Source organism: Epinephelus fuscoguttatus, linkage group LG1 (genome assembly GCF_011397635.1).
Source record: "Epinephelus fuscoguttatus linkage group LG1, E.fuscoguttatus.final_Chr_v1".
NCBI lineage: Eukaryota > Metazoa > Chordata > Actinopteri > Perciformes > Serranidae > Epinephelus > Epinephelus fuscoguttatus.
This window is the reverse complement of record NC_064752.1, coordinates 1,456,238-1,472,048: the sequence shown is the minus strand read 5'-3', so window position 1 is coordinate 1,472,048 and position 15,811 is coordinate 1,456,238. Positions and strand designations below refer to the sequence as shown.

Here is a 15,811-nt window from a genome sequence, read left to right as displayed (position 1 = left end):
TACTTCACTCTCACTGAGTGCGTTCACATGGACAGTTTAATTCCCTTTTCATTCTGAATGAAAGTTCATTCCTATTAAAAGTGATCTTGTAAACACCTAATTCAGAATGAAAATGGCCAATGCGATTGAAAATTCAATCTGATGTAAGGGGCTGGAATATTCTGTTTCTAATTCCCAATGAAAGAATTTCTCGCACTTGTATACACTCATTCCTCTTTAAGTTCATTCCAGTCTTTCTGCGCATGCTCATTTCCTTGCCCTTCTGGCGCCATGATGTATATAGCGCGCATAGCAACGGGCTCAGATAGAGCAGTCGGACTCGTTGCACTCACCTGTTTCCATTCGCCACAGCACGGTCTTCTGTCTCCCTTCTTCGACCTTCTGCCTCCCTTCTCCTCCTCAACAGACGAAGCATTAGCAGAACAAGGTTGTTGTCGTACTGCTGCTTCAAGAATATCAGCAAAACAAGCCCGAAAAAGGGACTAAGAACAGCGTCGTCAAGCAGCTTGTTATCCGGAGCAAGGACTACAGTGTTTTCTTCCAGTAAACGTAAACACGTAACATCCGCCCCGCCCCCTATCCAACCAGAAACCTTCCCTGCCCCAAACCTTGCGCAGACCCAAATAAAGACGATTAAACTGATCTCCGTGTAAACCCTCATTCTGAATGAATATTTCTCATGTAAACTACCTGGAAAGACTTTAATACCGAATGATTTCATTCAGATTTATTTCACTCTGAATGAGAAGCCATCATGTAACTGCACCCAGTGAGGAACATTGTTATGAGCATTATCAGTATGAGAGGCCGTAGGAGTGAACCAAGTTTGATTTATGACCTCAGAAGTTTTTCATTCTGACATGATCATGATCCAAAAGAGTTCCCAAAACACAGAACGCCACCTCCTGGCAGGTTAGGACTCCTCTACAGTTTTCCTAAATATCAGCAGAGATAAGAGTCTTTTCATAATTTAAGAAAGTTTATAAAAAGTATCACTGTCAGAATTTCCGTCCAGTTAAAACTGATTTCCTTCTCTGATATGTTTCACACATGCGGGCCCAGAAGTGCTGGAGCTGCTGCTGCCTGCTGCTTCTCTGATGTGTGCTGTATTAAGCCACTAATGAATATTTATGAGTGTATGGCATTTCATGTGTTGGGCCTGTGTGGACCGTTTGGATTCAGGCATGCAGGGTAGACTTTCAGGTTTGCCAGCGTGTATGAATATTTACCAGCATATCTACAGATCAAGGAGAGGCATTACAATATGAAGGAGGCCCAGCACACACAGGTCCGGTTTTGTTGTTGCGCCTTTGAGACGCTCTTTTTCTGCAAACAGCTTTTCCTCCAAATCCCTGAGTTAGCATCAGGAGTCAGAAGTTCAGCTGCAAGTGGCACTGCAGTCTGCGTCAAGGATAACAACTCTGAAATCTGTTATATAAGGTGTGGTGAACCTCAGGGAGACACACACACACACGCACACCAAATGTCTCTGTAATGCACAAAGTCTTTTGCATGCATGCGCACCAGCCCTTCCTCTCCCCACGCACACACACACACACACACACACACACACACGCTCCCCAGCCCTGCAGCCTGTCTCTTACATCGCCTATGGAAGTGTTCATTCTCTTTGAAGTTCAGTGTGGGATTTGGGAAGGCCTCTAAAAACTCTTTAAATCATGATCTTGGAGAGATAAACACAGACGAGACACAGCGAGGAGTCGCAGGAGATTCAGGATGATCGAGTAAACGTCCTTGTACAGTTGTGTTTTCAGTGTCTCTGTGCTAAGTGGAGCGTTGGGAAGCATTAATCTGTGTTAGGACAAAAAGCTTCTTCTTTATGTTCTCAATGTAAAGGCGTTCCTACGACCTTTTTCCTTACAGGCTTTCTAAGATCTTTTTGTCGTCTCACCAGTCACAGGCAGCGCTGTAGCCTCTGTTTAGCCCAAGAGCAAAACTACAGGGCTGATTTTAAATGAATCTAATAATTTCCCCTGTGGAGACGATGCCCTCCGGTACAGATGCTTGCAGACATGATGGTACTTCACTTTAATGACACTCTTTTCTTTTCTATTCCAGACATATGCAGTACAGAGTCACTACGGCATTCCACATTCAGAGGTAAGATAATGACTGAGTGACAGATTTACTCTTCAGGTGATGTGACTGGATCATGTCACTGTCATTTATGTTTACCTCTCTGTTCCTCTCTCAGTTAGCAAAGCTCCACCAGTTGTCGATGCAGCAGCAGGGCCTGGCCCCCATCAGCCAATCAGCTACACAAGTTCTACCTGGTATGTACACACACACACACACACACACACACACACATCTGTGAAGATCTGAAAGAGAAGAGTAGAAAAATTCTGCAAGGACTTTTAATGTGTGTGTGTGTGGTGTGTGTGTGCATTTTTTTCAGTCGAGTCGCTGTTTTTTATTAATTTATTTGTTTATTTTTGCTGTGTCATTGTAGAAAGAGCAACAGCATGACAGTAAACTTTACAAACTGAGTCTCTAAATAACCACAAACTAACCCTGAACGAAGGCAGCGTGACGGTGTCTGTTTGCTGCTCTGACTCTGTGTGACTGTGCTGTCAGCAGCCAATCACAAGAGAGGATTTTACAGCTGAACACTGAGCAGGACGAAGGCTCGAGATGTTTACTAGTTCATGATGGTTACCTCACATATCCTGCGTCCGTTTGGCGCGCTGGTTTTTCACGTTGGGAAAAAATCGTAAGGCACAGAAACCTTGCAACTGAGCCTGATGCATTTTTTCATACTATACTTGCTTCTCTCCACTGGAGTCATTTGTCTGTCTCCACTCTGTCTCCACTCTGTCTCCACTCTGTCTCCCCATGTCTCCTCAGCTGCATGAAAGGACTGAGCTGTCCTCTGTCTCTGTCTCCACACTGTCGCTTGCTCTCTGTCTGTGTGCGGTCCACATCCTCTTCGTCATCATCATCCACCTGAATATCAATATCTGACTTGTTGAACAACGTGAAGTCATATTTATTTTTAGATGTGTGACAATTTCGGACGAAAAAAACGGACTTAGTGTGCAAAGGCCTTTAGTAAAGACCAGTTGGTGCAACGCACTCCAGGTGAGATCCAGTCAGGCAAACTTAATTAGGTCACAGTTCAGTTTCAAAGCACACTGGCATGCAGCAATATGAACAAACAGAATCTGTAATCAATCTGTACGGAAAAGTAAAACAACTTCAAACATCCTGATGTTGTGGAGTCACAGTGTCGATGCATCTGTTCGAAGTGCTGACTCAGGGATACAGCTCTGTGTGTGTGTGTGTGTGTGTGTGTGTGTGTGTGTGTGTGGTTGGTCACCGTCAGTTGCACCGGACCTTCCCAAAATGTTGTATGTGTGCATGTAAAGCATGTACACATGAACTGTATACAACAGCATACATGTACGTGTTTGTGTGTGTGTGTGTGGGGGGTGTGTGTGTGTGTGTGTGTGATGCAGTGGAGACGGGCTCTCAGCAGGCTGATCTGTCTCCTCTGTGCACATTTGACTTTGAAGTCACTTTGTTGTCACAGCTCTTCAGTATTTTTCAGCTCCTCTGACACAAAAACTGCAGCGACTGTGTTTCAACCGAAAAAGAAAGAAAAAAAATATTCAACTGTATTTTTTCCATTTCAGGAGAAAAGTGTCATTTCATGGAGTTTCATCATTCACTGCATCAGAAACACAGAAGATGTTGTTCAAAGTTATTAATTTTATCACACACGCTCTGAGTTGATCTTGTAACGTGCACTTGTCTCTCTGTTCGTCCCATCAGTCATTTTGTAAGAAAGCTCAGAACATAATGAGAAAATAAATGTTTTATAATCTTTATCTAGTGAGCCGTTGTGCACGATCATCCCTGCGTGTTAGCTTTGATTTCGGAGCGTCCAGCTGTGTTTACACGCCGACGGTTGGGAATCAAACTCTGCCTGTGGAGTTTTGGCTCCATCAGTCAGTGAACATGCTGCTGCTGCAGTGACTCCACTAATAGACTGAAAGGTGAAATCACAAGTGTAACAATGCAGACAATTAGTTTGTATTGTTTTTATGTAACACTCAAAGACCGTGTGTGCAGCAGTGAGACATCTCACACATGCAGCCACGTCTCCACAATTAAAGAATCAAAGACAAATGTTCTTAATGTTTCGTCTAGGTTTACATTTCACTCATTCATTATTAACACTCAGCGCTGCACTCTCTGTGGCCCCTGAGTGATCTGAGGGGAACTCCTCGTGTTTCCTGCTCCTCTTCAGGGAGGTCAGAGCGACACGGAGCAGCAGCTCTGGAGCAGACGGGGGTCAGTCAGCGTCTTGCTGAAGCACACTTTAACAGAGTGGATATTTCCCGTCAGTGGGGAGTGAAGCAGGTTCTTCACCACCAAAGCATCACACTGCTGCTGCTCTCTGCACACATTGGGTCTCATTCATGAAACGTGAGCAGAAGGAATTTGTGTGTAAACTGTTCGCAGACGGAAATTTACGTGCATGTCCGCATTCATCAATATTTTAGTAGCTCCGATCTTTTCGTAGCTACGAACAAAATCTGCTCCTGCTCCTGACCGCTCGTAGTGCTTGTGTAAATGTAGTAAAGCACATAAATATTGCTTGTCACTATTGGAAATTACAATGTTAACTCGTATTGCGCTCTGTTATCCACACAATACACAGATGCCTTTGAAACACGTAATCTAAACATGACAAAATATTAAATATATAACACATTTAGTTAAATTAGTTGGCAATTAGCAGGTTTAAGATCCAGATTAGGTTCATGATTGTGAATTATCTATGTAAATCGACTCAATAGATTACACGTTCTTTCTACATGCTGAATGATGATAATAAAAATATCCGTAAGGACAGCCGGATCACAGCCTCTTCAGCCTCGGTGCCTGGGTTCAGCAGGGGCAGCAGGTGGTGGAGCCACGAAGGAGCACGCGCCAGCTGAAAGAATTATTTGAGACAACACGTTTGTTTGTTTTTTTTGTGGCTTTTTGATCATTTGAATGAATAAATCTGATTTGAAAAATGTTTAATTTACGTTATATAAAACAGAGCTTTAGGCTATTAAGATTCAAATAATTTGAAGACGATGCATACAGACTGCTGTAGGCTATATGTTATCGTATCATTTGTTAAAATAAATGTTAAATAGCTCTACATTCTGACAGCCATCACTGATTTAGAGTTTATCCATTACGCACAAAACACCTCTGGTTTCCCGTTCCCACTTCATTCAAAACCCCACAAATGAATCTTCTGTTTGTTTGGTGACCGCTGTATTTTGTGTGTGTGTGCTTATGCGTTTCTTTGCCTCCAGTTTCATATCAAACCATTTACGCTTCACCTCTGACATGGTTCTTTGTACCACGGAGACAACATTAACAGCATCTGTTACCTCCCTCCAGGCCTTCGCTTTGCCTGTCCCTGTCACACCACTACTAACTGAAGAAAATAAAATGTTTTTTCTTAAGTCCACTTCACCCAAAATTATTTCGATCTCCGCTTCGGAAAAATTCTTTTTTCTTTCTCTCTCTTTCTTTGTTTGCGCCATGACTGACAGGTCGACTGGATGCACCTACACCTCCTTATATGGTGGTCATTGGCTATTCATGGGCGGGGATTTATGCTAATTGCTGATTACCGGGAGCGCGCTGTCACTTTACGATGGATTGGCATTCATGATCATACACACGTGTTTACGATCAAATCTGAGTTTCCCGCAGCGTTCCTGAATCCGGAGTAGGTTTTTAGTAGCGTAGGCTTTTATGTGCTCTGTACTGTGACCCTGCACGTGTGATACGGCCATCTTGAAACTATTCAACTATTCTGTGTTTCATTGAACTTGTATCCAAGTTTTTCTACACTTTTAGCATTGACATTTCTCCTGGAGTAAACGTATTGTTACCACAGTAGAACAATATTTCATTAAGAGTAAACGTCCTACATTTAAAATCGTGCCTAAAGTTCCAGTTTATGAAAATAGCTTTGTGTCATATTTGCTGAAACTGTCGTGATATTCTGGAAGAAGTACACAAGGCTAGAAAAATCATGTCCCTTCAACTGCTTCTAATAGTATTTGCTAGAATCAGGCTGCGGCGCCGCAGCGACAACCAGTCAGAGCCGAGGAGTCTGTAACGCAGCTGTCAGTCATGTGAGTCGCTGCTCATGAACAAGGCAGCGCTGATCATCGACTGTTTGACGCCTTGGATGTTTTCGGAAATATTTTAGTGACTGTTTAGCTGTAAAATAAGAAACTTGGTCCGGCTGGTTGGCGGTGCATGGTACGCCTGTTTAACTGTTTCCAACATGGCGCCCAGGACACAAACTTGATCATACAGTTGATGTGGGGTTTTTTATGCCTCTGCACCGGGGATAGTCGTGGCCATTATGTTTTGGGATCCTCAGACTGTCTGTCACAGTCTTGTGAATACAATATCTCAAGAACGCCGCAAGGACGTTTCTGCGACTTTGGCACAAACATCCACTTTGACTCAGCAATAAACTAATTATTATATTTTATATATATTTTATTTATTATATTAATTATTATATTATCACTTTGACCTTGTCCGTGTCCTTCTTGTGAACGCCATATCTCAAGAACAACTTGAGGGAATTTCTTCAAATTTAGCACAAACACTCACTTTGAGTTAAGGATGAGGATTTTGGCCACAATTCAAGTTTTCATACGCTAAGTATGACAAAGTTGCACACAAATGTCTGACAGGATAAAATGATCAAGTGATGACATTTTATATCTAAAAGGTCAAAGGTCAACTTGACTGTGACATCATCGTGTTTTAACGTCATATCTCAGGAACAGAAGGGGAGACATTTGGTCAGATACTGAATTGGTGACACTGATCTTGAAACTGTGCTGTGACGTATGAGAGGTATCCATGTTTACACTGACATGGATGTAAACTCTAAGTGCAACTTGTGGAGGCATACAACCACGAGGCGGTGATTCTTGTTCTAAATCTGGATAGAAAATGACTGCAGAAGTTTTGATACAGCTTGGTATTGGTATTCAGTACCTTAAAGCTGTCGAGTACTGATGCCCAGCCTTTCCTGTAACTACAGTCGTATCTGACCCAGAATAATTTTGAGAGTTTGAACAGGGTTTGGTTGAATGTTCAGGGTGACAGTGACGTTTCACATAATATAGTAAACAAACCGAGTTAGCCCTCACAGCTAATGAACGCCAACTACGGCAGATCGGAAATGTGCAGCAGCATTTTTTGCCGACACTATATATCAAACAGAGAGACTGTATCGCATTAAGTTGCTGTGAGCTTCTAAGCAGAAGGCAGAAGATAAAGTTTTCTCTGAGCCTGACCAGGAAAAGCCTCTCGTCCTCCGAGTAGCTGCCTCCGTCTCACTCAGACTCACCTGGGTCTGTGTCCACCCAGCTGCTGTAACTGAGAACAGCACAAAAGCAAGTAGTGCAGCTAAATCTAAATGTCAGCTAAATCTATAAAGCACAACATCCCCAGAACTACACTGCACACTGAACGACCAAAAAATGACTGCTTGACTTGAAGAATCTCAGCTGACTGAGGGGTGGAGTATTGGAGTAATGGAGTATTTCTACTCTGTGCTAATACTTCTTTTACTTAAGCCAAAGATCTGAGTGCTTCTTCCACCGTGTGCTGAGTGTTTTAGTACATGCGGTGTGAAATAAAATGTGTGTTAGTCGGGTCCATTCACATTTTTCACCATTAAAGAGACACTTTGTCATGTAATTTCTCCAACAAATGCGAACCACGCATGCACGGCGCAGAATGAGAGAGGAGCAGATTATCTTGTGGGGATATGGATGGCTGATTATTCCATTATGTCTCAGGTATTAAACTCATCAGTCGTGGACGTGAAAATAATTCACACAATCTCGCACACACACGCACGAAAGTCACTTGCCAGCACACATTCACACACTCTATTAGAGGAACTGTTGGTTTAGCTCGCTGTGACAGGCCACTCCCTGAGGAGAGGAGTGAAGGGAAGGAAAGAAGGAAGGAAATGAGGAAGAGAAAGAAAGATCACATCGAGTAAAATACATTTAAAAATGAATCATGTCTTAGTGTTGAAATAATTTGTCATTTTGAACTGTAGACTTTTTTTTTTTTTTTAGTGTCTCTACTTTCAGTTTTTGATGGCTCGTTATTTGGCAGCATCTCTGCCTCGCTTCACATTTTCCTTTTGCTGTTTCCTCCTCGCCAGAATAAAGTCTTTAAGACTTGGAGTTAAATTCAGTCGTCTTATGTGTGTGTGGTTGTCTGCTGCGTCTGTGTTCTGCGTCGAAGGACAATAAAAGAAATCAGCCACTCATGACATAAAATCAATGACAATTACCTCTCTGTCTCTGTCTCTGTCTGTCTCTGTCTGTCTCAGGAGGGATGGACACCAACTCCCAAACCACGTCTCAGGAGCTCCTCATTCCAAACGATGTAAGTACAAAAGATATAACTGAATATGGATATGTGGCTATGAGCAGAAGACGTGCTCTGATCAGGAGCAAATGTTGTCCTTAGTTAGTGTGAAGATCCCTCTACACTTCCTGCTGCACAGTCCATCCTATATAACTCATAACCAACACACCCAAGACAAACTGTTAATGTTGCCCCAACTAGGTGCAGCTTCACAGCGGCCCTGAGACTTCGTACCATCACAAAAACAGCTCTTATAAAAAATAAGTTTCATCACACTGCCTTTGAATGGACACAGATTTAATCGTACACATTAATGAAACAAACTTAAATGTAATCTTTCATATGAAAATATCTTTAAACACCTTTTTACTGTGTATAACAGATCATAATTCCCTTTGATTTAATTTAAGTTTGTGACCGTCAGTCTCGAGCTGTGTTTTTTAGCCTGCTCAAAAGTGACACAAAGGAAAAACATCGTCCCACTTTACACCCTGGAGATAAAGTTGACCTCCCTAGTTGTCACTGTTTAATTCACACTCTGCTGAGTTCAGAAAATTAAAGTAGCCTTTAAAACTTGGGGAAAAAAATACTTTGCACTACGCCCAACATTTGCTAACATTTGCTTTTCAGTTCATGAAGACACAGTCAGTGCAAACATAAAAAGAAAATGCACATCATTTGTTTTGTATTTCACTTTAGTTCTTTATTTATTGACTTGGTTTTTATGCACGCAGCTGCAGACGTACAATAGAAATTAAATTATTCTAACTTTCTTCACGAGAGTAGTGCAGTAAACTCACCAAAGGCACACGTGCACATATCAAATAAGGGTCTCTTTTTTCTAAATAAGCTGGAGCAGCTGAAGACACGTCGCTATGAGGGCAGTGAAGCGGACAGTTAACAGTTCAGTGTCACGCTCAAGGACGTCTGACATTTGATGGACATGTTGACTGTTGCGAGGTCAGAGCAGTGACCTTTTGTTCATAAGACAGCCTTTGGCCACTGTGTCTCTGTCCCGCTCATCTCTCCCTCCTCCCGTCCATCTCAGGCAGTAACTCATCCTGTCAGAGTCCAGCTGTGTGAAACTTCACCTCCTCACACAGCAGCACAGCTCCTCCCCAAAATCTCACCAGGCATCAAAACAATAAATATGACACTGACATGAATTCTCACCCACTGATCGGACTTAGAAATGACGTGTATTCATGTAGTTATTGTAAATGTTTTAAGTAGAATCATAAAAGAAACCTAAGAACATGATCACACTAACACGTGCACTCTCAGTTTGGTTTGTTTTGTCAGGTCAGATTAATACTGTTCAGCCTCAAACCTCCGCTCTGTTAATCAGCCGATAGAAACCAAGCAGAGACATTTACGTTGGCATCTGACAGCAACACTGACTGACGCTGGAAACACGAGCGTACAACATACCTTTGAAATGAAGCTCATGTTTTCTTAACTGGTCCGAACGTCAGAGACGGTGAAGGGCGCAGATAAATACAGCTGAATCAACTTCAGCATCTGATCTCACAGGATGCCTTGTTACCAATGACGACAACAAACCCTCCGACCTAAACAATAACTGTATTATTATTATAGTCATATGCGGCGCCAGTGGTGGTTTATGGGGCGTAATCCCTGAATGTTTTTAGCAAATCCTGAATCTTAACTGTTCATCACACGTGTAATTTATTCATTACTGAACCTAAATAATAACAGACACAGTGTGTTGATCAGAGATCAGAGGGTCACCCTGCTGTCAGCCCACTGAGGTTACTGCTGCTGAATGTTTTTATGTTGGTCAACAGAAAACAAAGAGACAGTGGCTGCTCTCACAGGCTCTGCTCACACCTGGTATCAACATGTCCTGAGTGATCGGATCACAAGTCGGCAGCTCTAAGTCCGTCTGTGTACACCGCGCACGGCGCCCAGTTTAGACCAAAGATTCATGATGAGACAAAACAGTTGTAAAAAAAAAACAGGGTTTAGCTTTACAATCATATGGGAAGCAAACGCCAGCCTCTCGGGTAAAAGTTGGTGGTTGTTGGACCCATCCACCACCCCTCTCGCCCACCCTACTCAGACATTCGCCCCCTGAACATACCTTGTTCTGCCGCATTTCCCCATGTCGCTGCTGGGCACCATTAAACAATAAGCACAACCTACCATGTATCATGCTGGAAGTCACTGCCCACGCGCCGGTATTACACATGAGTCTCAAGTGACTTGCCAATTTATGTTTCCATCATCAGTTTAGACTGTGTCACGTCGAGCTGCATCAGAGATGGTCCTTTGTCGGAGTAGGTAGTTGTGTGAAGTTGCTGCTCAAAAACTCAACATCTCCTTACTTTGCTGCTTCACAATAAAAGTTTTTACAAAAGAAAATAACAGGAATTTTATTGTGAAGAATCTACAGGAAATGAAACGTGTTTGTCACTGAATTAACAGAACTCCGTTAGCAGCTTTTCTTCAATAAAGACAAGTCTAGTTATACGGCAGGGAGGAAGAGTAAAATCAGAAACAGCCACAGTGAGATGTTGATGAAGAGCTGCAGACAACAGGCTCTTACTGCAAACAGCTCACCTCCAACAGGTAAACTTCTTTTACCTGCCCTGCTGCGTGATGGAAAAACACATGCAGCAGAAATAACAGTCGTGGATCAGCCCGCTGCTTTTAAACGTCATCACTCAAGACGAGCCGTCGTCAGTTAAAGACGCACCTTCCAGCAGGTAGCCCTGTTGGAATGGAAATGCGGATCCCTGCAGTGCTGGACTGACGGACCACACCACACCACACCAAACCAGCCCATGGCTGTCGAAAAGGGGAATTACTGTGCATTAACATGACACGATGAGGTGACTCAAAGACAGCAGAGTGCAGAGTTTCACTGTTGCCAAGTTGAACTCTCACACCACAGACACTTCAGGTTCACTCTCCCTCAGGCTTAGCCACTCTCCCTTTCATCCCTCAGAATCTAATAGCAGGAGACTTTTGATGATTTCTCTGCAGGAACTCGTGCAGTCACATTCAGGCAGCACCTCCTCACACTGAGTCTTTATGGATGACGGTCTGAAGCACAGTAAAGGACAGACAGATGAGCATGAGGTCCTGCTTTCACAGGAAACTCTGACAAGATCATCAACACCTCTGCAGGTGCTGTCACCTTGCACGTATAAATAAAGCACCGTCATCATTGTCATCGTCATCGTCAAGGCCCCCGAGTCTCCATTCATGTTTCTGTGTGGTATTAATATACAGAGAGTCATGAACACACACACATTAAACATACAGCTCACATACAACTGACCTGAGAGAATAAGACACAAGAGCAGAGAGAGCGATTTAAGACCCTGAGCATGGAAGTGTGTGTGTGTGTGTTTGTGTGTGTGTGTGTGTGGAAGTGAGTCACTGAGCAGGGCCAAGCAGAGCAGCTTAATGACATCCTATAGCTCACAGTTAGAGATTTAACAACAACCCTGTCTGACACTTTCCCTCCACCTCTCTTTCCCTCTCTCTCTCCTTCAGTAAACCTTTCCAAATTACAAGGGCAGCAGGGAATCGCCCAAAAATAGCCCTCGGTCCGTCCTCCTCCTCCTCTGCTCTTCAGCTTTAAGCTGATTTTACCCAACAGCACTTACATAAAGCTGCTCAGAGGGGCGACACATACCACTGTACAGCATCCTGTGAAAACCTCACATCTCCAGAGCAATCAACCTTGCACTAAGTGTAAAAGCCAAAACTTGTTTTCCCACTGAGGGCTGCCGCCGCTCTTATCTCCTGGTAAAAAGTGGGCTGAGTCATGACATTTGCGTGTAGCTTTAATGTTCTTCATTAAACATCAAGTCAGTTTGATTTATACATCCAAATATCACAAATTAGTAGAGCGGCCCCCTGACAGTCGACCAAATGTGACCAGAAAGGACATTAGTTGGCAAAGTTTCATTGGTCGCTTAGTTGTAGAAAAACAAACAAACAAACAAACATGAAACTCTATCAGAAGCTGCGCCTTGTCAAAATAAATCCAAACCTATATGACTGGACCATGTGTGACTTTAATTTGAAAGGACAGGCACAGGAAGTGTCCACGCTCAGCAGTCAGACAGGAGTCAGGTTAATTTCCAGGGCTGGTACCTGCGGTTATTCCACAGGCTAGTTAATAGTTCTTTTTAGACGGGAGTTGTGCAAATTAGCAGGAAAGCCCAATCAGTGTTTTTTCAGCATTGGCAGTATAAAAACAAAATCGGGGAGTGCAGCAAAATGCCGCCTACCTACTTTTGTTTATACAGAATGTGCCTTTTTCGGGGCAATGGGGGGCGTGAGCAAGTAACAAAACGTGTAGCTCAGCGTGTGACGTAAACAGTGACGTGGGAGGGAAGCCGCGGCTGGTCAGTCCTTCGGTGATTCTCTCATAAGTCGGCCTGTTCTTCACCGTCCCCGTCATCTGACGGTTAATGGCCTCTTCGTTTGCGAGGACAAGGAGGGCGCGCAATTCCTTGTCTCCCCAGTAGCTCATCTTTACAGTGTCTGTCAGGTTTGTGTTTCCCTCTTGCTACTAGCTGCTCGCTAATTCCTGCTATCAGCTGTTTCCTGTTTATCCACCACCGTGCGGTGTCATCAACAGCTCCTCCCGTTGCAGAAGGCCACCTTGTTCTTCTTAAACCAAAATGGTTCCTCCAATATGTCTACCCTACGAGGCGGAAAATTAGGCACCTCGGATCAACTCGCCAATCCGGCTCTGTGTGTCTAAACGCTCGCAGCTTGGCGGCAAAACGGCCCAACATTCACCAAAAATCTGGCAGTGGGATCACTTTGAGAAGGTGAAAGACAAGGTGATATGTAAACTCATATTCATTGGTCGACTACAAACATGACGTATTATCTGAAACATAACAGTTTTCGAGCAGCCTCTTCATACAACTGTAATACGGCTGATAGTGAAGATGAAACAGTAAAATAAAGCAGATATCTAAAGTAAAAACAGGAAGCAGGACAGAGACTAACCTCCAAACCACAGAGATTCAGGTGGAAGCTACAAATGTACTGAGGGGGTGGGTGCGGTAGGCGAGATGGATGGCAGCTCAGCTTTCGCACCTACTCCTGAGAAGGTCCATCTCCGATGCAGCTTGGTGTGGCATGGCGTGTCTAAACTGGCGACGGAAACAAAAATCGGTGTGGCATGACTTTACTCTGCACGGCCAAGAGTGACAATGAAAAAAGATGATTTGACACCAGAGGTTCACATCCTAAATCTTAAGTGTGGTCTGGTTTAAGGTTAGATGATGGAAGCATGTCGTGTCTCCTGCTTTAAGTCACTAAACAAAGACGCTGATCTTTCTCTAACAATAACCAAATGTCTGTGAGAGCCTAAACACAACAGTAAAAACCTTTAATCCTGTACAAGATTAATTAACATTCCCTCATTATATTGATAACAAACTCTAATCTGTGATTGCATTTTCCTCCAAAACATGTTGATTAGTTGTTGCAATTTAGCACCACAGTATATGTACATAGTTTCTAGTACACAGGAAGTAGAAGATTATTTGTATATTGCATAAAAATAATGAGACAAAAAAGACACATGAGCTAAACGGGAAACTGTAATTTTAATGTAGCTTAAATTAATTTTGTACATCCACTGTGATTATGTTCGTATACAAGTGAGCTTATGATCCTGTGATGATGATCAGAGGGCGCAGGTATGAGTCACCGTGCGACCGTGTGTGTTTCTGCTGGTTATGACTCACAGGAGCCGCTTTATGATACAGTGAGGCCGTTTGAGAGGTCGAACGGCGGCTAAAGGTGGATTTCGCACAAATGGTTCTGACCTGGTTGTTGTCAGCTGGCACTTTGTCTTCTCTCTCTCACAGTGTTGTTATAGCTCCCACACACACAGACACACACACACACACACACTTGTATTATCAGAGCCCTTTCCAGGAATAGCTCTCTGTAGCTCACAGAGCAGATCTACATCAGAGCTTTTCGGCTGGATGACTTGTGAGGAAAGAATGTTTGTGGTGCAGCGAGAGAGAAGAGAAAAAAGTAAAGATTATAAAAGAGAGAAAGCGACAGCAACAATGAAGGAATGAAAGACGCTGAGTGAGGGATGCAGGAAAAGAGGAAACCGACAGTGTGAATAAAGGAAAGATCTGGGTCAGAGGCGGATAAAAAGGAACAGAGAGGAGGAGAGAGTGAGACGCCTGAGTGCAGAGAGGATTGATGAGAGTTCGGTCTCTTGTGTCAATGTTTGCAAGTTTCATTCAAAAATGATTTAAAACAGAGTGGAGGGAGGCGGTGACTCAGCAGGTAGAGCTCCTCCTGTCCATGTGTCACGTAGTCCTTGGGCGAAACACTGATGGTTGGCCTGGACGGGGCATGGCAGCCTGCAGCCATCAGTGTGTGTGTGTGTGTGTTGTCAAAGCACCATATAAATACAGTCCCAGACAAACACCTGACCCCGACCTTTGACCTCAACATATGTAGAGCTGTAAAGTTATTTCTAAAAGTGTTTCCTCACACTCTGTATTCCCATTTCAATGTTTCAATGCTTCAACAGCGTTCTCAGTAGAGTGAACGACTCCTGAAGGTCAGACACCAGTTAGCATTTTAGCACTCCTGGTCCCCTCGTCTTGAAGTCAACGTGTTTTTTGAACGGGTTTTTGGTTTGAGGCCTAAAATAAGGTCTGTGATTAACACAAGCTTTAGAGACTTTCATGTTTTGATTGACAAAATACCACACGCGTGAACTTGTAAGCTTTTATGTGTCTTTAAATAGGCAGTTGCTAACAAGTGGCTAAATGACACCACAGAACGTCGTCATGCTGAACAGTTAAGGCCAAAACACACTGGCGCCTAACAGCACGCATCAAAACAGCCGACCCTATTACTTTTAAAGTACAACACCACACCGGCGGTGGCTAGATGCACGTCAGCGCTCCTGAACACGCTGCCCTATTGCACTACACGTCACTGTCCTACGTCCAGCCTCACCACCTCTGGATTAAATGCATTTTTCCTTCACTCACTCTCTGCTCGTACACACCAGCTCCCGTAGCAGCTCGACTCCTCTCCTCACCATGGATGTGGATAGACAACTCTGTTGCTGTCTCTCGTGTTCATCGAAGAATGATGAGGATAGAGTTGTTGTTGAGTTTGAGAAATAAGTCCTGTCAGTATAAAGACAACGACAAAAAGATGATGCCTGGCCACAGCTCTGAAGATTGGCTCTTTGTGTTAGAAACCAGTTTTAATTTGCAAGTGTCCACACCTTTATGGTTTTAAGCTAACGCAGAGGTGAAAGATCTTTTAGTAAAAGTCGTAATAACTTAGTGTGGTCTTCTGTTAACACAGTAGT

General features: G+C 43.4%; 1 protein-coding gene across 5 annotated transcripts in view; it reads left to right on the top strand.

Moving 5' to 3' along the window:
- The window catches only part of pcbp4 (poly(rC) binding protein 4), a 228,425-nt gene that overhangs the window by 187,400 nt on the left and 25,214 nt on the right, over positions 1-15,811 (top strand). For all 5 annotated transcript variants that reach the window (XM_049586328.1, XM_049586319.1, XM_049586335.1 and 2 more), the window contains 3 exons: positions 2,080-2,121; positions 2,216-2,294; positions 8,417-8,472. In XM_049586328.1, coding sequence (XP_049442285.1) covers positions 2,080-2,121; positions 2,216-2,294; positions 8,417-8,472 — 177 coding nt within the window. The remainder of the gene's footprint in view (positions 1-2,079; positions 2,122-2,215; positions 2,295-8,416; positions 8,473-15,811) is intronic.